Source organism: Leiobunum rupestre, chromosome 5 (genome assembly GCF_980474605.1).
Source record: "Leiobunum rupestre chromosome 5, qqLeiRupe1.1.hap1, whole genome shotgun sequence".
Taxonomy (NCBI): Eukaryota; Metazoa; Arthropoda; class Arachnida; order Opiliones; family Sclerosomatidae; genus Leiobunum; species Leiobunum rupestre.
This window is the reverse complement of record NC_143388.1, coordinates 24,007,623-24,030,867: the sequence shown is the minus strand read 5'-3', so window position 1 is coordinate 24,030,867 and position 23,245 is coordinate 24,007,623. Positions and strand designations below refer to the sequence as shown.

The 23,245-nt window shown below is 34.6% G+C and overlaps 2 protein-coding genes across 6 annotated transcripts; one reads left to right on the top strand and one right to left on the bottom strand.

Annotated features, from left to right (window-relative positions):
- The first annotated feature begins 15,632 nt into the window (after positions 1-15,632).
- Positions 15,633-19,708, top strand: LOC149943879 (uncharacterized). Its single transcript, XM_090175985.1, has 19 exons — positions 15,633-15,875; positions 15,947-16,080; positions 16,140-16,301; positions 16,367-16,427; positions 16,498-16,646; positions 16,712-16,798; positions 16,864-16,978; positions 17,036-17,112; positions 17,180-17,273; positions 17,349-17,428; positions 17,486-17,682; positions 17,746-17,875; positions 17,930-18,094; positions 18,414-18,504; positions 18,568-18,734; positions 18,802-18,956; positions 19,014-19,113; positions 19,182-19,328; positions 19,393-19,708. Exons 1-19 carry the CDS (start codon positions 15,788-15,790, stop codon positions 19,585-19,587), a joined length of 2,394 nt encoding a protein of 797 aa, XP_090032111.1. The 5' UTR covers positions 15,633-15,787; the 3' UTR covers positions 19,588-19,708.
- Positions 16,883-22,411, bottom strand: Syx6 (Syntaxin 6). Of its 5 annotated transcripts, none has more exons than XM_090175991.1 (7): positions 22,234-22,411; positions 21,867-22,036; positions 21,653-21,801; positions 21,368-21,582; positions 21,205-21,299; positions 20,902-20,979; positions 16,883-16,942 (listed from the first exon to the last, which is right to left on the bottom strand). In XM_090175991.1, exons 1-6 carry the CDS (start codon positions 22,266-22,268, stop codon positions 20,903-20,905), a joined length of 741 nt encoding a protein of 246 aa, XP_090032117.1. In that variant the 5' UTR covers positions 22,269-22,411; the 3' UTR covers positions 16,883-16,942; position 20,902. The 5 variants fall into 5 exon arrangements, with proteins under 5 accessions (XP_090032117.1, XP_090032113.1, XP_090032114.1 ...); XM_090175987.1 differs by lacking the exon at positions 16,883-16,942 and adding an exon at positions 19,839-20,424; XM_090175988.1 differs by lacking the exon at positions 16,883-16,942 and adding an exon at positions 19,843-20,134.
- Between the last annotated feature and the right edge of the window lie 834 nt (positions 22,412-23,245).

Below are 23,245 nucleotides of genomic sequence, written 5' to 3'. Positions count from 1 at the left end.
TGTTGAAACACCAGCTTGATGGTTGGTAAGACCATTAAAAAAATGAATAAAATTATTGTATGGAACATTTAAAATTGGTTGTTTGTGTAAAAAAGTTTCCTGCCAAAAAGCCAGGCTTGACTGAGTATTAGAGACTAAATTGCATTCTTTGACGAATTCCAATTTGTTATTAAGACCCTTTGTATTGTGCGATATTATTTTAAGTTTCATGATCATTTAAGGTTTTTTTAGGTTTTCGATAAGTTTTGTTAGTCGGGTTCTCTCTACGCCGTCTTTTTCCTTAGACAGGCGCTCAGAAATTTGATTTACCAGATCGATCATATTTGTTGTGTATTTTGCCGCATAAGTTTTGGGAAATTTTTTATATCTCGCTTCTTCTAAAAATTCATCTAATTTATTTGGTGGCACCAAATAATTTTTCAGCTAGGACAGGTGTGGTTATATTGCCCATCACAATACGCCATAACACATTATTTTCTCTAGAGAAAAAGCATGAATACCAAATAGGAGTTAAACGGTAGGTTAGGTTTTCTGTTGAATAAAAGTTTTTTTGGATTCTGTTTTTTAAATTATCAGGGCTAGGTAAGATAATTGATTTAACAAATTCTTTGGTGCACTTTTCAATAGAGACTACATTTTCATTTACTTTTAGTTCCATTTCAAAATTTACAGTACCTGTTTGTTTATCACTCTCGTTGCTCAATTTTAAATGTTCATTAATTAGTTCCACTAATTTTTTTAATTGATTGGTTAAGGACCGTTCTGCAGGGGCCCTTAAGCCTTTATTTAAGAATGGGTTTTGAAAAGTCATTTGCTCTTTATTAAAAATATCGGCGATAAATCGGTATCCCAGTGTTTTCCACTTGGGATGGTAAAATTGTAGGTCATAAAATGGATTGTAAAGAATGGGCAGTTTTAAAATTATATCGATTTCCGTTGGTTTTTTTAAACTTATAGGGCAAGTGTGCCAAAAGGTAAAGAGGTCGTAGTAGTATTTTGACAAGTTTTCGAATTTTAGCTCTATTTCTTTCATTCCGAGTACTTCGTAACTGTAATTGTAAATGTTCGTTTGCTTAAGATAATGATTTACAAAATCAGATTCAACTGGGTGACACTTCCCGTCAAGTAGCCGTTGAAGTTTAGAGTAAGCGTAGGCTTTCCACTGGTTTGATAACGTTTGTAACCCGAATCCACCTAAAGATGGCGGGTACGTAGTGCTTTCCGAGTTAAGCCAATGTTTTTAATTTAACCAAATTAAGTTTATGCAGTTCGCGAAAACCATTTCAGATAGTTGTAAAGGCAAATGTAAAATCGGTAAAATGTAATAAAACTTAGTTAAAATAATATTGCACAGCTGAGCCCTGGACTTGTACGATAGATTTCGCGCTACATTTGACGCGTTGGTTAAAGACCCAACGACCTCTTCTCTTACCGTTTCTGCATGGTCAGCTAGAAAATCATTGTTGGTTTTGAATCGAATACCCAGAATCTTTATTTCTTCATGACTCCAAATGACATCGATGGGGTTGTCGTTCCTATTCCGCCATCCTCCGAACCACAGACCGTTGCTTTTTTGTAAATTGAAACGCGCGTTGCTTACGGCGCTGTATCTCGAGCATTCATCGGTTAAAACTTGAAATCCTATTTCTTCGGTGATAAACGGATTTACGTCATCCGCGAACGAGATGACTGTTAAGGGACGATGGATAAAGGGTAGGTTTATAGAATATTCCGCTAGGTTTTTCCTCAGATGACATAAGAAAGGTTCTATAGAAAGATTAAAAAGGAAGCTCGAGAGCGGATCGCCCTGACGGATTCCTTTGGCCACCCGAAATTTTGCTGATAATGTGTTTTGAATTTTTATTCTAGCTTCAGCGGTAGAATATACCGCGATGACGTAATTGGTAATAATTTTTCCAAGCTCGACGTGATTTAAAATGCTGAACAGGTAGGTATGCTTGACTCGGTCGAAAGCCTTAGCTTGGTCTAGAGAAATTATGGCTAAATTTTCGCTGGAATTGAAAGAGTAATGGTTGATTGTGTAAATTTAAAATAGAAGTAAAAACGTAAAAAAGCGCATCTCCAATAAGAGACCAAAAGTGGGAGTAGAATTCATTGGTGAGACCGTCCTTCCCTGGCGACTTGTTCCTTGGAAGACTCGGAATTACTTGGTATACTTCGAGTTTCGTTAGCGAGCTACTACATTCCTTTGTATTCTCCTCACTGAGCTTGGGAAGTATATTTAAATATTCCTGACAATCAGTAGTCTCTTCGTCAGCAAAAAAATTGGAATAGTAGTCTACTATTTCTTTAAAAAGTTCTCCCTTGCTAGACGTTTCACTTCCGTCAGCTTTTTTTATACTTGAAATACTGTTTACAGCTTTATTCATTTCCTCTCTCAAGAATTCTTTAGATGGATATTTCATCGCGACCGCGTTGTCAATCTTGATCCTGGTAATAATACCATCTACTTTTTTATTTTCTAATTCCTCGAGCTTTTTTAATAATTCAGTTTTTTCCTTTTCAGCTAAATTGGGTTCGTTTATTAATTTTTCCGAAATTTGCTTGGTCTCGTTTAATAAATTTGTTCTTGAGTGGTAAGTATACTCTTTGGTAAAACACTTAATTTTGTATTTTGTTTTCTCCCACCAGGTAAATGGGTCTCACTCGAGTTGCCTAGAATCCGCCAAATTATTATTCCAAAAACGGTTGAAGATATTGTTAAACTTAGTGTCCTTTAACAGAGAGTTGTTAAAGCACCAAGTGTCACTAATGATTCTGTAGTCGCTGCCAGATTTTATATTTAGTTCGAGAATTATAATCTGCTAGGCTAATACCCAAGGCACCACCCTAAGCCTAAGTCATCGAGCGACTTTTAAAGCCTGTAATTCAGGTGGCCGGGTTACAATGCGTAGGAGGGTGGTGGCAAGCCCTGCAAGCCACGCGAGCCAACAGCTCCCTACACTAACTATTACCGTTAACCTCAACAAGTTTTTTTATTATTGGTAAATGATCAGATGTATAATTGCCGAGGACCATTTCGTAGTTCGCCACCAACGGCCAAAGCGTGGGAGTGACGTAGAAACGGTCTAGGCGAGCTTTTTTACTCGGATCAGACTCTCGTTGCCAAGTCATGTCTGTGGCGTCGGGGTTTAATGTCCGATACACATCCATAAACTTATATTTGTTTATTATTTGTATTAATTTGGTTTTGACTGGGAATCGCTTCTCCCCAGTATTCAACCTATCCAATTTAAAATCAACGGTGCAATTAAAATCTCCCAATAGAATTATATTTACAGCATTATTTATTTCCACGTGATCGATTATTTTCTCTAAAACTTGTAAAGCTGCGGAATTGGATTTTGGGATGTAAATATTGTAAATAAAGATTTTAAAATTTATGTTTGTATAAGTTAAAATGGTACATTGTAGAAAGCCCTTGACGATATCTTGGGTTTCGATCCTTACATAATTTTGTAATACGTATTTATTTTGGTGTAATGCGGCGCCTCCTCCCTGGTGGTTCGTGAGACCACTAAAATTGTAGGTATATTTATTTTCCAAGGCTCCAGGAGCTGGGTTGTTGAATAGCAGCAGCGTTTCTTGCCAGAAGACTAACGTTGGTGAAATGAGCAGTCGTTCAAATGAGCATGTGGTCAGAAATGTATATACCGGTGCTCCAAGCGAATCAAAAAGCCTACTACACCGGTGGTCTCATCAGAATGCCCTACGCCAGCGTCCACAAGCCCGGACAGGTGACAAAGTCAGCATGGGTAGTAGAACCCCACTACTGATGGTCTCACCCTCGACGCAAGCCACTCATCCCGACCGAAGGCGCAGCAATGGTTCGACCAGCCCCCACTTCGCGCACAGCTGTGGGATAGAGAGCGGATGCTATACCAACGCCAGCCGGCACCGCACCTACGGAGGTAGAGAGCCAAGCCCTTTGGAGAGAGCTCCTAAAGGGGAACGACGGGCAAACAGCAGTCCAAGTAACCCGGCATAGCTGGCACCGGAGATTCCGGTGGGACTCCAAAAGGCCGGGAAACAGGATCGCCGTGCCCTCATACGGAGGCCCGCCGCCCCACAGCAGGCTACCCAATCCGCCGAGGCGGCCAGGTTGCCTGGACCCTCTCCGTTAGCCTGAGCCGAAGCCCAGTATCCAGCCCCTACCTGACCGAAGTCGGAGGTGGAGATAGGACCATTTGATCAGAGCTAACATCTCCCAGTGCGCCACCGCCCTTATGGGTTACAAGAGCCGGACCCCGACTCCCCGGTAAAGCCACCAGTTATTGCACACCCTGACCCATAAATGAGTAGTCGGCCAAACGAGCAGTCGGTCATATGAGTAGTCGGACAAATGAGCAGTCGGTCAAATGGTCTGCTCATTTGGCCGACCGAAAAGTCGACCAAATGGGCATTCGGACATATGAGCAGTCGGCCAAATGAAAAGTCGGTCAAATGCACCCCACCCTACCTCAGTACCTCTATAAATATATTGGATACCGCAAAACTGGTGGCGATAACAAAATGGTAACACGAAATGTTATATCGCTCTGTAGCTTTGGGCTATGGCCGCCATTTTGAGGGCAGTTTTTTATCTGTAGGAAAAAGCATGGGTGACGTCGACATACGTCACGCCGATATTAGTCTATAATAGATGATGCCAAACTACCATTATTTCCAAATGTTTTCCGAGTTAAATGTATTTACTGAACTGTGAGTTTAAATAAATAATAATTTCGTATATTTAGTATAGTCAAAACATTTCATGTAGCCTTTTTGTTCCCGCCACCAGGCCTGCGGTATTCAATATATTTATGGAGGTAATCGTTTTGGCGAATTGCCGATGTCAGTAGACGCTTCAAAGGAGTATATTATTATAAATATTATATATTTATACTGATATAGTTATATTTTATTTAGTTTTAGTTCCATTGTATCATTATCACATTTTTTAGTTTTTCCTAATGAATAAAATTTCGATGGTGCCCTAAAAGAAATTGCTTTTTTTGCCTAATGGTTAATCCAGGGCTGGCTGGAGGTACGTTGGAGGACACATCAGCAAAATAGTCATTTAACGTATCGGCAATTGTGGGAATATCAGTGGTCATGGAGCCATCTCCGAGTGCTATTTCCGAAATAGTAAAATGTGAGGTTCTATAAAAGAAATGTAGTCTTAGAACTAGAACTTGCTGTATTACGAAATATTATTGGCTTGGACATCTTCCCAGATCTCCACAAAGGCACAAACATATGCTGAAGTTGGAATCGAGCATAGTAGAGGGAAAGTAAGGTCGACACTCCGAACCCGGGTTCGGGTTCGGGTTCGAGTACGGGTTTAGGGATTTTAGGGGTGAAATGGGGGTAAAATCGTTGAAAAGTCAATGTATTTATGGTATTTCTCGCGAAGATTTGTTTTTTCGTATATCAACATATTGTGTTCAGGTCAACTTGTTTATTTATCTCCGCTTATCTCGAGTGACACTTGAACGTATTTCTTATCGCGTTTTATCGTACGGAATAAGTTGAAATGATGAAAAAGTGATAACCTAGGCGGGAGATAGCGCGAATTACCCGGGAGGCGCGGTTAATTTGAATTTAAAACCCGGATTTGAGTGTTTTGACGTCATGGAATATTCGTTGTTAAAGTAACGTAGAATGGAAATATTTTTAAACTTCATTTTAATATCATTGTAGTACTTAAATACGATTGGCACTTGAACCTATCTCACGAGTATTTCACCTGGGTGAGAGATAGCGCGCGCGTGCGTGGATTACCCGGGGCGCGGTTAATTTGAATTTAAATGAAAACATCATGGACTGATCTCGAGTGTTTTATAAGTGGATAAATCAACATACACGTATTCACGCCTATCGCGGTAGTGATGGTTCCCTCTTCGAAATACTTCATGTACCCAAAACTAGACCGCAAGTTTTTTTTCTTTAAGGTTAATCACTATGAGAGTTTAACATCACAATAAAGCTAATAGGTTCAGTTTAGGGTACTTATGGTTCGAAATAGGGTACATAGGGCCGGTAATGGTGACTTTGGTCGCTTTTAGGGCGCTTTAGGTCCATTTTGATCCATTTTTGGTTACAAGACGTGTGAGGGTTAATGAAAATAAAAAAGCTCTCGACTAGCTCATTTCAAATGGGTATACGAATACGTTAAATTACATTCCGATATACAAATATATATGTATTTGACGTTCAATACGTTTAAATATATTTCAATACGCAAATATAGGTGGAAAAATACTACAAAAACACATTAACTTGGCGTTCAATACGTTAAAATACTTTTCCGATAGGCAAATATAGGTAGAAAGATACTATTTAAACATCTTAACTCTACTTTAAACCGGATAAAATATATTTCAGATATGGAAATACATAGAAAAATACTACAAAAACATAAAACTCTAATGCAGCAAAATACAATTCCGATATTCAAATATTTTAAAATTCTTAATTAATATACTAAGTTACGTTTAAAAGAACCTTTTGTAACAATTCCAATATGTAAATGTAGGTATAAAAATACGATAAAAACAACTTACCTATATTTTAAATACGGTAAATTAAAAATACTTAATTAATGTAATAAGTTACATTTAATACCTATACGTCCATATGAACCCGCCGGATAGATAATTTTAGTTGAAACGGATATAAGCATTAGGGTACCTGCGGGTTCATATGGACGTATAGGTAATTATTTATTAATGGTTACTAAAATTATTCCCCTTTCATTTATTCTATAGTACAGGTATCTTTAGCTCCACGATCAGATCTAGCAATACGCAACGGCATCGACGTTATGGCCTAAAGTCCATTTTTCAGGTATTAGTAAGTATTTCATACAAACTAACTTCTAAGTTTGAAGAAAATATGAATTTAGTTTGTAAATAAAATCCTTTTATAGTACTTTGAAGGACTCTTAATACGATTTGAACTTGAATAAAATTACAAACAATAAGCTAAGATACCCTTTAAAGTTAAATTCCTTTAGAGTTTATCAGTAAAACCACTTACTTTAAATATTTTTTAATCGTTCGGTCCAATAGTAGATTACGCACCCATAATCCATGATGTTTTCATTTAAATTCAAATTATAACGAATTGAAAGTTTGAAGAAAATATGAATTTATTTGTAAATAAAATCCTTTTATAGTACTTTGAAGGACTCTTAATACGTTTTGAACTTGAATAAAATTAAAAACAATAATCTAAGATACCCTTTAAAGTTAAATTCCTTTAGAGTTTATCAGTAAAACCACTTACTTTAAATATTTTTTAATCCGTTCGGTCCAATAGTAGATTACGCACCCATAATCCATGATGTTTTCATTTAAATTCAAATTATAACGAATTGAAAGTTTGAAGAAAATATGAATTTAGTTTGTAAATAAAATCCTTTTATAGTACTTTGAAGGACTCTTAATACGTTTTGAACTTGAATAAAATTAAAAACAATAATCTAAGATACCCTTTAAAGTTAAATTCCTTTAGAGTTTATCAGTAAAACCACTTACTTTAAGTATTTTTTCAATCCTTATACCTATATTCACATATTGGAATTGTTACAAAAGGTTCTTTTAAACGTAACTTAAGAAATGTTTTAATTAAAATATCTTTTATTTTCTACAATAGTTACCTTTTATTACTATAAATATTCCAAAATTAAATGGTAACCGCGTATGCGTAACAATTTCAATATGTAACTATAGGTATAAAAATACGATAAAAAATACTTACCTATATTTTAAATACGGTAAAGTGTGGATAAGATTTATAAATATCATTTTGAAACTAATAATTTTCACGCTTTATTTAAGTCAAGCTTTATTGTGATGTTAAACTCTCATAGTGATTAACCTAAAAGAAAAAAAACTTGCGGTCTAGTTTTGGGTACATGAAGTATTTCGAAGAGGGAACCATCACTACCGCGATAGGCGTGAATACGTGTATGTTGATTTATCCACTTATAAAACACTCGAGATCAGTCCATGATGTTTTCATTTAAATTCAAATTAACCGCGCCCCGGGTAATCCACGCACGCGCGCGCTATCTCTCACCCAGGTGAAATACTCGTGAGATAGGTTCAAGTGCCAATCGTATTTAAGTACTACAATGATATTAAAATGAAGTTTAAAAATATTTCCATTCTACGTTACTTTAACAACGAATATTCCATGACGTCAAAACACTCAAATCCGGGTTTTAAATTCAAATTAACCGCGCCTCCCGGGTAATTCGCGCTATCTCCCGCCTAGGTTATCACTTTTTCATCATTTCAACTTATTCCGTACGATAAAACGCGATAAGAAATACGTTCAAGTGTCACTCGAGATAAGCGGAGATAAATAAACAAGTTGACCTGAACACAATATGTTGATATACGAAAAAACAAATCTTCGCGAGAAATACCATAAATACATTGACTTTTCAACGATTTTACCCCCATTTCACCCCTAAAATCCCTAAACCCGTACTTGAACCCGAACCCGAACCCGGGTTCGGAGTGTCGACCTTACTTTCCCTCTACTGATCATCATCGCACCAGTTTGATTAAGAAAGTTATTAATTTATATTGCAAGGTCAGACTCCACAAATTAGCGAAGGACAACAATCTAGAAATGAAGGGTCAAGCCATCAAATTTAAATTGTAGGATCATCCATTTCATCAAAATTCCATTTACTTTATTATTTAGAATATCAGAATATTCCCATAACAAGCCAAAACCACAACACCTGTATAGTACACGAGTTACTTAAAGCGAATAGAACCTACAACGCGTTCTTTATGGAAGACCCCATCAATTTCCTTTATTCCCTTCACAAGTACACAATCAGCGCCGCAGGTGTGAAAAGCCATGGTAGGCAGCGGAGAATGTTGAAACCCTCGGAGGGCGACAGAATTACCAGAGGTTATATTCCCTTTAAGCCTTTGACAAAATATCATTTCGTCATTTAGAATTTATTTATTTTTAATTAAAAGATCATCTGCTGCTTTTTATTTGGGTTTCGAAAGAATCAATTGACTTATTTGGTGTTCTTCCTCAAACGGCCATCTACAAACTCTAAGTTAATTTTGAAGAAACCACCTATGGACTGTGAGAAGGATGATAAAATACGCGAAAAAGTAGATTCGTCCATAATTAAAAGCGATAATATAGCTAAATCCTAAATAAATTTGAAGAAATGAAAAAACTTACTAATAACTCGTACCAATAGGTCTTCGAGCAAACGCGAAACTCGGATCAAATAGATCTTCGAGTAATAAACTAAATTAAAAATAAATCAAATAAAATAGCCAGAAATTCCAACGGTAGACCGGTTTCGTTCTATTTGGAACTCATCAGTACCGTGCGGGAAATCTGGCTGGCGACTGTCAAATCTAAAAGAGAAACTAAGCCTAAACCTTTTAAAATTTCAAAACGCGTTGCATATAGCAAAGGAAAGACGCTTGGGATTACAGGAGTACGCCACTACTCCCGGCTTAAAATTAACCTTATTTTAAATTCTCACAGCCGAAATATTCGCAAATCACGTCAGAGTAACTAAAAGATTACAAACACGATCACGTGATGATTTTTTATTTTCTCACCTAATCGACAGGCCTCGCTTAAACGTAATACCACAGGAATACGGAACAGCTACCGGTTGTCTGCTTGGCGTCGCCTTCGTATTAACCACCCGTAGAATCTTGGGTCTATTTCTTTATTTATTTAGTCATAGAGAGAGGGTACATAATAATACGCCTAAGCCCATAGAGGCTTCTGTGGCGCCCTCTAAAAATAACAGAAAGACATAACACATAATACATATAAGATAAAGAACATGAAAAATTTAGTTAATTATTCTTGACCCAATCAATTATTACGTCTATGGTCCTGGCTCTCGGATATATTACTTCTTGGCAATTTCCTTAAAGATGCTTTATTCATAGAAATCGGATAACAAACTAGAACGCTTAATCGAATGGCTGACAAGGTACCGATTAGATTCTTGGCTAAAACGACAGTAACGCCATCTGCGCTGCCTAAAGAGGCAAGCTCGCGCGTAACTTGGTTAAAAGTTTTCCCCCACCCCATTGAAATTAATGTAAAGTTGGCGATAATTAAACGTTAATTAACCTACCAAATGATATAAGAAATATTCCACTGACAATTTTTCCCGTTTATATGAACTTAAATGTAATATAAAATCGTCTTGAAAAATCGTTTATCGCTTTATAACATTCAAAAATAATATTTTTCCCGCACCATGTAGATAACCGAGCATCTGCTCGTCTAGGTAAAGTTTGTGTTGTCAACGCGCGTATTAGAAAGAAAAATGAGATTTTAAAAAGTAGGTTGTAATTCGGAACGCTATTAATACTTTTCACGAATTTTGTCATCGGTGAATTATAAACATGACTTGAAATAAGTTTCAAGGTTTATTTAAAAGCTAGTTTCATAACTTTTCATCCATTGCTTCGTTCAGAATGTATCTTTAAAGTAGACGAAAAGTTTAATGCGCTGAATCTTGCCCAGTCTTAAGCCTCGGTTTAATCTACTGCGTATTTTGAAACGGAAAAACCCGATTACTATCGTTAAATCTTTTTTAAATGATGGCGAACGCTCCTTGTAATAAGAAACAAATAACGAAATACGTTCTAAGCTTATTTAACGCCAAAAATTCCACGTATTTCGTTATTTGTTTCGTATTAAAAATATCATATTATTAATCCAAGATTTAACGATAGGTTGATTCGCTCGCGTTCTACATGTCGAACAGTCTCATCGGTGTCGTGTTTTCTTTTCAAAGCATTGATACTGGTCTTTTGGATTTATTCGTTACGGCAGTCAATATGAACTTAAATTGAAGTGACCCATTATTCCGACTTTCCCAACATTTTATCTCACACATCCTTCACAATAGCTTCATTTTCAAGCGATTTATTGCAAAAATAACAAGAGTTAGCTGAGTGGTAAATTTTAAACGCGGTTACATGAAGAGCGGCGGATGCATTTTAAGTCAACGAAGGCGCAAAATTGTAAGACGCGTTTCAGGTACAACGTTAAAACCGCGATTGCTCGTATGTAAAATGTTCATAGAACATTTTTTGTAGGAAATAGCCGGACCCTAATGTTCATACTTGGGGTTTATAGCCGTACATACAATACTAACGTAGATATTCGCGATAAACCATTACTGTGCACCGGTTTTCCCCATAACCATTGCTCGTAAAACAACTATTTCTAACAGTAACCTGTGAAAAGATATGTTTTTGTTTGAGTAACTACTCCTTAAATATTTAATTACGGAATTTTGAACCATTCTTCATTTTTTATTTAAAAAACTATCTTTCTATGATTTGAAAGAAACGCGTTTTCTAGTGCGTTCTTAGCGATTGGAAATTATGGTAAAAAGAAAACTATTTCTAACACTAACCTGTGAAAAGATGTTTTCTTTTGTGTATTTACTCTTACATGATTTAATTACGCAATTTTGAGCCATTCTTCAACTTTAATTAAACATAAGTTACTTTAAAGATTTAAAAAAAACCACGTTAGCGTCGAGCTAAAGTCGGCCATTTAATTTTATGCGAAATAGAGTGTTAGTTCACCAGTTTGGCACCGATGGCGTAACTTTCGTTGCCAGCCAAACGAAAAGCATGGGCCAAAGGCAGGGTTTTTTAAAAGTTCTAATCGGAACCCGCGATAAAATTTCAAAAATCGTTCTAGTTTGTTATCCGATTTCTATGGCTTTATTGAAGCGCCCATTAAAGTGTTGGTTGCACGAAAAATCGACAGTAATAAAAACGAATGAATGCGGGGTTGTTTTGAAGCCCAGAACGTTCTCTTTTCAAAAATGTCATTGTCGAAACAAATTTCCAAGCCTAAGTGTATTAACTTTGAGTCCGAAACTGACCTTTTTCGCTCCCCAAAATTTTGACATTTTCGGCGAATTTCTCTCCTCCGTAGCACGAGCAATTTGGGGCAAATCAAAGCTGTAGTTTTATTCCTAAAATAGAAGGAACTGAAGTGGAGGGATTCTGTTTACTTGTAGAAGTTTTCAAACCAGAGGTTTTTAATCATAATATTAGGCCTATTATCATAGATATAAGAAATGTATATAAAGGTCTAGATAAATTTCGGGGCGTCTAAGCCTAACATAAAATACGGAATTGACACCTAGCAGACACCGAAGAAGGCACGTGACCAAGAGCGCGAGCTCTCTTAGCATTTTAGTACTAAGTGCTTGACCTTTCCGCAGGCCGTAGTCTTTAGACATTCTGTTCGTGACTTTTAGTATAATTTTTAAGCAGGAGACAATTATGGCTCTCGCGACGATAGCACGAGCTTTCTTACCGATAGATAGCGCCTTATAAGGATAGCCTGCAGAAATTACAGTTTCTGCTAGCTGTCACCTCCGTATTCACTCCCTTTGAAATATTTTATCTAGACCTTTATATACGTTTCCTATATCTATGCCTATTATCGAAATAAAAAATATATTTATTTTTTACGCGCGCGCTGCGCTGCGCGCGCTGCCCGACAAATTTACAAGGAGCCTTCGGTTTCATATCGTTTTTCTACTACGTAGGCTTGTGAATGCCTATTTCAATTACTACTGCGTAAGACTTTTTCCTGGGTGTTAATCAAGGAGTATCCTCCTTGGTTAAATCAACCTGCTTTTAATCCCAGATGTAAAGAAATGTATTACAGACAATTAGCCAATGATACGCTTCGCATTTTCTTTCGTCATGGGTGCCGAGAAGAATTTTAGAAGTCTGGAAATAGTTCTTTCTATAAAGTAACATGGCCTTCTTGTTTTAATGTAGCTCTTACGTCACTGTATTTACCTTCTCCAACACTAGGAGCGCGCGCTCGAATCACGAGGAGCTTCCTATTTTCTAACGCTCGTGCAAATCGCGCGTGCTAAAATAATTCTACCAAAGCCAAGTCTTGTGACGTAAGAGCAACATGTTATACTTCTACTTTTAACAAGTTGGATAAGCGTAAAAAATTTATACAAAGAACTATTCACCGAAAAACTCGATTTCCACGATTTCGACTCCTTTTTATAATTATTCAAAGACCACTTAACCGATTTTGATGAAATTTTCTGTACTTGCTATAAAATGTTTGCTCTTTCTAATGAATTATTAATTATCCATAGCTAAAATTTCGAGCAACCAACACTTTAAATATCTCGAATCTACGAAACATGTTCCATTTATCTCCTAGTCAGAGTGAGATCTATAGACGCTTCAATAAATCATCCGCCAAGGAAATCGCCAAGAAGTAATATTTCCGAGAGCCAGGACCTGCAATAACTGTTTATATAGTGCTTGTTAAAATAATGGAAATTTTTCAACTTTACGGCAGCAACAAGCTTTCCCTTTTAACCTGGTAGATTTTTTGACATATTAAGGCTTGGCAAAAACACGACGTTCGGTTTACAGGTGAAAAGCATAGAAATCGGATAACAAACTAGAACGCTTAATCGAATGGCTGACAAGGTACCGATTAGATTCTTGGCTAAAACGACAGTAACGCCATCTGCGCTGCCTAAAGAGGCACGCTCGCGCGTAACTTGGTTAAAAGTTTTCCCCCACCCCATTGAAATTAATGTAAAGTTGGCGATAATTAAACGTTAATTAACCTACCAAATGATATAAGAAATATTCCACTGACAATTTTTCCCGTTTATATGAACTTAAATGTAATACAAAATCGTCTTGAAAAATCGTTTATCGCTTTATAACATTCAAAAATAATATTTTTCCCGCACCACGTAGATCTGCTCGTCTAGGTAAAGTTTGTGTTGTCGACGCGCGTATTAGAAAGCAAAGTGAGATTTTAGAAAGTAGGTTGTAATTCGAAACAATATTAATACTTTTCACGAATTTTGTCATCAGTGAATTATAAATATGACTTGAAATAAGTTTCAAGGTTTATTTAAAAGCTAGTTTCATAACTTTTCATCCATTGCTTCGTTCAGAATGTATCTTTAAAGTAGACGAAAAGTTTAATGCGCTGAATCTTGCCCAGTCTTAAGCCTCGGTTTAATCTACTGCGTATTTTGAAACGGAAAAACCCGATTACTATCGTTAAATCTTTTTTAAATGATGGCGAACGCTCCTTGTAATAAGAAACAAATAACGAAATACGTTCTAAGCTTATTTAACGCCAAAAATTCCACGTATTTCGTTATTTGTTTCGTATTAAAAATATCATATTATTATTCCACGGACTGTAAACTTGATCGGTGAACGGGGCGTAAAATAACTCGGGAATACCGGTCCTCTAAAATTTACAGTCCGTGATTAATCCAAGATTTAACGATAGTAATCGGGTTTTTCCGTTTCAAAATACGATATTATTATTGTTAATAATTTTAATATTATTTTTGAATGTTATAAAGCAATAAACGGTTTTTCAAGACGATTTTATATTACATTTAAGTTCATATAAACGGGAAAATTTGTATGTTGAATATTTCTTATATCATTTGGTAGGTCGCGTTCTACATGTCGAACAGTCTCATCGGTGTCGTGTTTTCTTTTCAAAGCATTGATACTGGTCTTTTGGATTTATTCTTTACGGCAGTCAACTAGTGACCCATTATTCCGACTTTCCCATCATTTTGTCTAACACAACCTTCGCAATAGCTTCATTTTCAAGTGATTTATTGCATAAACAACAAGAGTTAGCTGGGTGGGATGCGTTTTAAGTCAACGAAGGTGCAAAATTGTAAGACGCGTTTCAGGTACAACGTTAAAACCGCGATTACGACACAACGATTGCTCGTATGTAAAATGTTCATAGAACATTTTTTGTAGGAAATAGCAAGACCCTAATGTTCATACCATTACTGTGCACCGGTTTCCCCCATAACCATTGTTCGTAAAACAACTATTTCTAACAGTAACTTGTAAAAAGATGTTTTTGTTTGAGTAATTACTCCTAAAATATTTAATTACGGAATTTTGAACCATTCTTCATTTTTTATTTAAAAAAACTAGCTTTCTATGATTTGAAAGAAACGCGTTTTCTAGTGCGTTATTAGCGTTTGGAAATTATGGTAAAAAGAAAACTATTTCTAACACTAACCTGTGAAAAGATATGTTTTCTTTTGAGTATGTACTCTTACACGATTTGATTACGCAGTTTTGAGCCATTCTTCAACTTTAATTAAACATAAGTTACTTTAAAGATTTAAAAAAACGCGTTAGCGTCGAGCTAAAGTCGGCCATTTAATTTTAGGCGAAATAGAGTGTTAGTTCACCAGTTCGGCACCGATGGCATAACTTTCGTTGCCAGCCAAACGAAAAGCATGGGCCAAAGGCAGGGTTTTTTAAAAGTTCTAATCGGAACCCGCGACAAAATTTCAAAAATAGTTCTAGTTTGTTATCCGATTTCTATGGTGAAAAGTTTCCATTACTTCAACAAGCACTATATAAACAATAACTTGCGGGTCCTGGCTCTCAGTAATATTACTTCTTGGCGATTTCCTTGGAGGATGATTTATTTCCAGAGCTAGAGCGGGAAAATAGTAAATTTCAAAAGCCGGTCCGTGTTACCCTTTTAAGCAGCCGACGTTTTATAATTCACACACGCTGTGACGCTTCCCAAGTTCCCAAACTTTTAGTTTTATGATGATTATGGTTAAATAATGCATCGTATTAGAAATTAATTCTGGAAATTGTGTGAGATTAGTCACTCTATTTTCCCGGGACTTTCAGGAATTTACAAAATAAAAGTCCTAATTGTAAATTGGAACATCATGTCTAGTAAGAATTATATTTCAACAGGAAAGTTCGACAATTTTATCATCTTACTACTCATTTTCTCATGCACTGTTAGATGCAATGGTAAATATACAATTTCCGTTTAATGCGTATAAAATGCAGGTCAACATAGTTAATTGTGATTTAATAAATAGACCAGCCAGTTAGTGGGAATAAAGATTTTTCTCCTGTTTGGGATGAATCATTTGCATTCCCTGATGACCCTATTCAGTTGGTGAGACCAGATCATGATCATAAAAAACTTGTAATGGTCAAAGATAATATTGATGTGAGTTAGTATCATTTTGGATTTGAATATAAACTTTATTAAATGACTTATTTTATTAGGTTTTGCATAAAATTAAAGGCCCCGTAGCTACAGTAGCTGTAGTGGGTAAATTTCATTCTGGAAAATCATTCCTTATGAACCAACTTTTGGGCAAGCGAAAAGGTTTCGGAGTTGGACCTTCTGTTAAACCTGAGACTATGGGAATTTGGATGTGGGGAAGAGTAATAATCGAATTTTATTTATTTTTCTTTCAACTAAGTAAATTGTAAATTTTATATACACATAGCCAATGCCGATGATTCTTTCAAATGGTCTTAAAGTTTCTATTATATTTCTTGATACTGAAGGTTTGTTACTTTATTATTTTTATATTATTGATTATTACAAAATCAAACCTGATCTACTTTAATTTTGTAGGTTTTGCCGCTAATAATGTTTCTGAGAATTATGACGCAAAGATATTTGCTGTAGCTACTCTAATTAGTTCGCATTTGTTGTATAATTCTGTGAAAATAATAGATCAAGCCGATATTGACTATTTAGAATTGTTAGCCAGACGTACTCAAGTAAATATTTGTTTTAAATTATAGCACAATTATTATGTGAAAAAATATTGGTTTTCTTAACATAGTTATTTGCTTTACGATCACAAATGTCCAAAGCTAAGTGGACAAATAGCTTTATTCACGACTTGTTAACTTTTCCACCACTCATTTGGGTAAATTAAATTCTCTTTTTTTTATTAATTTTAGAGAATTAGACAACAGCATTTCTTTTTAAAAGGTGGTACAGGACTTTGTTCAAGCCACAATTGATGGTGAAACACCACAAAAATGGCTCCATCGTCTTATGGAATCCCACACTAGGGAAAATGAAAATTATGAAATTAGTTTACTAAGTAAATATTCTTAAAAAATGGCAGTGACATTTTTCATACTGGTATATTTTTCTGTAGGTATTTTTAATTCCGTAGATTGCCATACATTGTTTTTACCAGCAACCAAGAAAGCTTTATTGATGGATCTTTCGATAGTGTGTTATAACAACTGTACCATAAATGTTACCGAATTAGTTAATAAATTTACCTTTTTATGTTAAGGCTGGGGAAAAAGATCTAACCGAAGAGTATCGGCAAGAACGAGATGATTTAATTTCTAAACTGAAGAAAAATATTGTTTTAAAGGAGAAAAATAGTAAACACTTTTCAATGTTGAAATTAACATACTATGTATAATTAATTCATTTTTTTTTCTATTTTGGATATGAAGATCGTCCAATGACCGGTAGAGAACTTGGTGGCCTTTTCGAAATATTAGTTAATGCAGCTAATGATGGCTCGTTGTCAGACGTAATATTGAATTAAATTTTAAAAATATATTGTCTAATATTTATTATCTAATGCTAGGTACCTAGTCGATGGAATATATTTGTGGATCGCCTTAAACAAACGGCAATGGAAGACTGTCTAATGTTTTTTGAAAAAGAAGTTGAAAGCCTCATTTCAAAACATAATGGTGGTCCTATCAAAGTTACGGAATTGGACGAATTTTCGCAATTAGCCTTTAACCATTCCACACAACTTTTAAGTCATTTGCTTCAAGGGTAAAAAATTAAAAATAAATAAATTTCTATCTAGTTTTATGATAAATAACAAATATTAAATAGGTTGGAAGATGCCAAAGAGGAGGCCCAGAAACGATTAGTATCTCAAATTGAGTTGATATTTGAAAGAACGAAAGACTTGAATGAAAAGAAAATTAAACTAAAATCATCGGAGATGCAAAATCAAATTGAGGTATTCCATGTCTCACAAATAGAGTGATAAAAATTTAATATTTTAAATATTTAGCTCAGAACTGAGGAACAACTTCGACGTTTGAATTTACCAATACCAACTACAAAATTAACTGATATCCTTATAAAAAGTGTTAGTGAGGCTCGTGAAAACTATTCAAAAGAAATGGATGGATTTTTGGATGATAAACAAAAAACTAAATATTTAAATTCCTTAAAAGTACGTTAAGCGAGGGGTCCATCACTTTGAGGAATCATGTACAAGGAATCTGGAATCAAGATGGTTTATTCTGCTAAGATTCTAGATTTCTAGCAAGATTCCGTGATTCTCATTCGATTCCGTGATTCATTAATTAGAGTAGGATTCCGAAGATTCGTATATTTTATGTTAGATTATCAAGATTCCTGATTAGATTCTTGAGATTCTGAATCACGGAATCAAGGCCCATGCGAGATTAATCTAAGTGACAGACCCCTTGACGTAAAGTAACTCCTACGCGTTTTCTTACACTTAAATAATTTTGTATTCCCTTTGGAAGCATTCAATATCAAATTTAGGAGGCGATGTGGAATTACAAAATACGAAAGCAATTGAAAATGTTTTGAGTGAAGCTGTTAAGAAAGCTGTTGGTTAGTTGTATCTGTAATGTATTTGTTTTCAAGGGTACAAGCTTAATGTGTTTATTTTTTTAGCTTTATTTAAGAAAGCTGCGCAAATTTCAGATGATAAGCCAAAAAAGCCTGAATATCTTGAAAAACTATTTGAAAGTGCAGCTATAGATGCTAAAAGCTATTTTGGAAAAACTTGCATCGAATATTCGAATGAAAGCTTGTACAAGCCGTTTCTAGGAATGCTTCAAGTAATGAATGCTGTCGATATTTTCCACTTTGGGAAAATTGTTGACTTATTCTTTTTTTTTATTCTAGACGGAAATGGTTGGGCATGCCAAAAAAGTTAAAGAGCAGAATGAAGAATTAGTTAAAAGCTACATGTCAAAAATGGTGGATTCATTACTGGCTCAATTCAGGAACAACATATTGAAGATAGTATTACCCATGAATGAGTCTGATTTATTATCAAGGTTTGGAATTTAATAAGATCAAGCTGGTTCTAAAATGGTAATTTTGTAAATTCTTAGGCTAGAGCAAGAAGCCGAAAGAGATGTTCGTGAATATAAAGATGCTTCGGAGGAATTTTCCCAATTTTCTATTTATAAAACATCAATTCACTCGCTTATGGTATTTTTTTTACATTGTTACAAATGGGCTTAAAAGGGTGATAAGTTTTAAGTTTTCAACATTAACAGGAGGGTCTTCAAAAAGTCATTGATCAATGCAAAGAGGAAAACGTAGAAGCCTTTAAACGTGAAGTTGAAAAACCTTTAGATACGGCTAAAAAGATTATTCTACTCTCAGCTGATAAATATCGTACGGTTTTTAGTTTGAATCAGTTTGTAAGTTACATAATTTCATATTTTGTTTACTTTTATTAATTCTACTTTTACCCGCTTCGTTTAGATGAAAGAGTTAAGTTTATTGCAGTTAAATGATGGTAGTCCTAAAGATTGGCCCCTTAATCTTAAACTGAATATCATAGAGTCTTTTATATCAAAAGATAATCAATTACAAAAGGTCCTAAAAGACAAAGAAGGAATCTGGTCTTCCATTGTTGGATTTTTCGAATGGCTAGTTTGGGTCTTAGGTCTTTGTTGAACAAATTTGGTAGCTCTTGTTAATTTAATTTTCATTAAAACCCTTATTTACACACTAACAAAGCTAAGTGAACTCCTACTTTTTAAATGCTCAAAACATGTGATACTAGTTATTCTAGTTTTTAGTAAATAAAATTGTTTTTACATTACTGGTGCATTTAATTTGCGATGAAACCCGCTTATAAGCTAAATATTGAAGAAATAAAAGTTACTGAAGTATCTTTTTTATTATTTCATTAATTGCCCAACTATGAAAACATTTTATTTTGTATTAAAATAGTTTGACAGACATTTTTCTCTTTATACAATTTTATCCATACCGTAAAACATTCAAAAGTATCTATTTCATATTTAGTCGAGAAAAACGAATCGCATGGCACAGCTTAAATCGAAGATTAGTCCAAGTAATTGGATAACTAAATGCTATATATTAGATCAAAGTTTCAACAATTGAATGAAAAAACTATAGGCTGGATTATTTTTTTCAGCATGATACGCTGTTGAGTATCGGCTTCTATATGCGTTGTTAGCATATCTTGGCACGGCTTCTATAAAGGCCATTAATTTAGTATAATATAAATTTTCCGTTTTTATTAATGTGCAATTTAAAATAGTGGTTTGATATTCCGTGGTTTATTTTAAACATAACCCACTGATTTGCAAGAAAACCAAAATTTACAATCTTAGAGAAAAAAAAACACACACACAAGGGCTAATAAAAGGGGTCAATTTGGTTCAAATTTAAGAATATTAATTTTATCATAAGATTAAAAGTAAACTTTTTAAAAGAGTTTTGCTTGTAAAATTCAAACTAATGTCTTGATTATTTTAATGGTCCCTAAAATTAAAATTTGATCATTTTAACGGAGCAGTAAAGCGCATAATTAAAATAAACTTTTATAAAATCATAAAGCTTTTTTGACCGTTTGTACATAAATGATAATTTTATTACTTAGAACTGATACTTTATTGCTCCTTTAAATTTTTTTTCTTTTATATACAACTTTGCTTTAGCATTAAAAACAAAAATAAGATTTCTATTTAAAATCAGATTAGAACAGTGCCTATAAAAGCACTAACCAAAGACTCGGAGAGAGAAAATATTTATCAGCTAGTATTTACATTTTTTTTGGTAAATTATTGAGCTGCCAATATTAAATTAACCGGGGATTACTGCAGTGATTAGTTTTGTTTTAAGATTAAAACACAAAAACAGGGGAAGAACTTGTATTTGCAAAATCCTGTCTTTCATTTTCAAAATACTAGTTTAACATTTTAACCAGTTTCAAACTGAATTTATATTTATCAGGCTCACCTCAAAGTACAAAGAATAGGGCGATCACCACAACCATAACGCCTGATAATATGCCAATTGCCATCCATTGTCTACGATCTGGAAGAAATAAACATTTATTATTCATCTTAAATCTAATAGAACTTATAATACATTTTCGTAATTATTCAGAAATTTAAAATCATTTTTTGATCCTTCAAAATATTAACTAAAAAGCCTCAAACTACTTAAAGCGAAACTTATCGGATAATTATTTGTCAGATTTGCGCAGAGATTAGTCATCATTATCTAAAACAAATTAATTTCCTTTAGAAACACAATTACCATTAGTCAAATGTAAGGCTTTGGCCATTTTTTTCATGGTCCCGTCTAGTCTCGATTGTGTGTTGTCCATTTCGTGTCCTAAGTCATCTAACATCCTAAAAAATTACAAACTATATTAAAGAAATTGTAAATTTAATAGACTTGATAATAAATCGTAACTAACACAGCCTGTTCCTCAATCTCGCTGCCTATATGTTTACTGATTTGTTTTAAAGTGCCAACACTGTCTTGAATTCTGTCTAATTCTTCATCTTGCGTTTTGACTATCACTTGCTGGGTTTGTGTTGTATCTTTTATGTAACGTTCGTTAGGGCTTTCCAGCTCATTTTGTAAACGAGTGTACTTTGCATTGCTAACAGTTGTACTTGGTAAATAGCCCTGTTAAAATATTTTAGAACATAATTAGTTTTTTGGTTAATGTATATATTTTTTCCAATTAATTTCATACTTGTCTCATTTTCTTTTCTTTATTTTTGCTTTCAAAAACACGATCTTTCATAGCCTTAATTTCTTCCTTGGTTTTTTCGATGAAAGCCTTACGATTGGCTAGCTCAATATCATCTAGTTTAAATTTCTTTGGATTCTTTTCTACAATTCCTAGAACCAAAGTGGGTTGGTAATCTATGTTCTGTAGGATATTCTGTTTTCCCATTAATACTAACCTACTGTTTCTTCTAAATCGTCTAAATCCCAATCTATACTACGTAAACTATTCCGTAATTCATTGACTGTCCAGTCAAAATCTTCTTTGGCCACTAAATGGGGTTGTTCTTGTAAAAGTTTCCAACGTTCGTACAAACCTTCGGTTTTGGCAACAGCTTTTAGAACTTCACTACATATTAAAAACGTAAAAAATACATAAATAACACGGAATATAAAATTTATAAATTATCTCTAAACAAAACATAAAATTATTTTATTTATAATACTAAAAATTCCAACGTGTAACTTTTTGGATGTTTCAACAGTTACATTAATATTTTAAACGCCGAGGCTTATATTGCTATTAAAAAGTTAAATCAAACGTACTCTTTTACTACGAAAAACGGATCTTCCAAAGTCATAGTTTAGAAACATTGGAAATCAACCTTCAATATTATTTTTTATTATAGTTTTATACTTGAAAATTATATTACAACGTAAACAACATTTAATAGGTTCCGGTTAACAAACTTTTCAAGGGCTTATTTTTTATAGAAGAGTTTTGACGCTTTCAAGTTAGAATGGCTTTAACCCTGCAAAATTACAATCTGAGCGTCAAGTTAAATCAAAAGTGCTAAAGATTGCTATCGTGATCGTTTTCATCGGATATTTCCTATTGGTTGAAATTTTTGCGTCCATTTCGAAACAATGAAAACTCGTTTCCTATAAACGCAGGTGGAAATTGTCAGAATAGTGTTTGTTTATATGGATTTGACATTGTTGAAGGAAATATAATTCAGATGCTTTTCGAATTTTCTAAATCTTTCTAGCATTACGTCTTTTAGGTACTTGCAGTCTAGCATTATTACACCCCCGTTTATTAGTTTAAAGCAACTGTTTGCTATCACCTAGGAGCAACAAACACTAGGAGAACGCAGCTAGCCTTTAAACACGCTAACGAAGGGTTGTGTACGAATTTCATTGGACGAGCGTCACGAGCCTTTACGATGAACGTTTTACGGGCGGAGGGGAAGACCATTTCCGAATTTTCCCCTTCCGACGGCAGCAGGCGCTAAAGCGTCTAGCCAATGAAAAACGTACACAAGAAAATCCACGACTTTTGACCGGTTGCGTTCTCCTTGTGTGGGGTGTTGTGTTTATTGCTCCTAGCTATCACTATGAATGTATTACGACACCGTCGTTCGGCAAACCACCAACTTAAAAAACGCGTATTCAAAGTTAGTTCCTTTTGGAAAGTTTTATTTTCCGTTGCGAGGTCTGAAATCGTTGAAAACTTATATTGTTAAAAACGTTCAAATGAAATTCGATAGCACCAGAATTTTAATTTTGGTTGGATTTTACTAGTGAATCTAGAGATAATATCAAACCTCAGATTCCA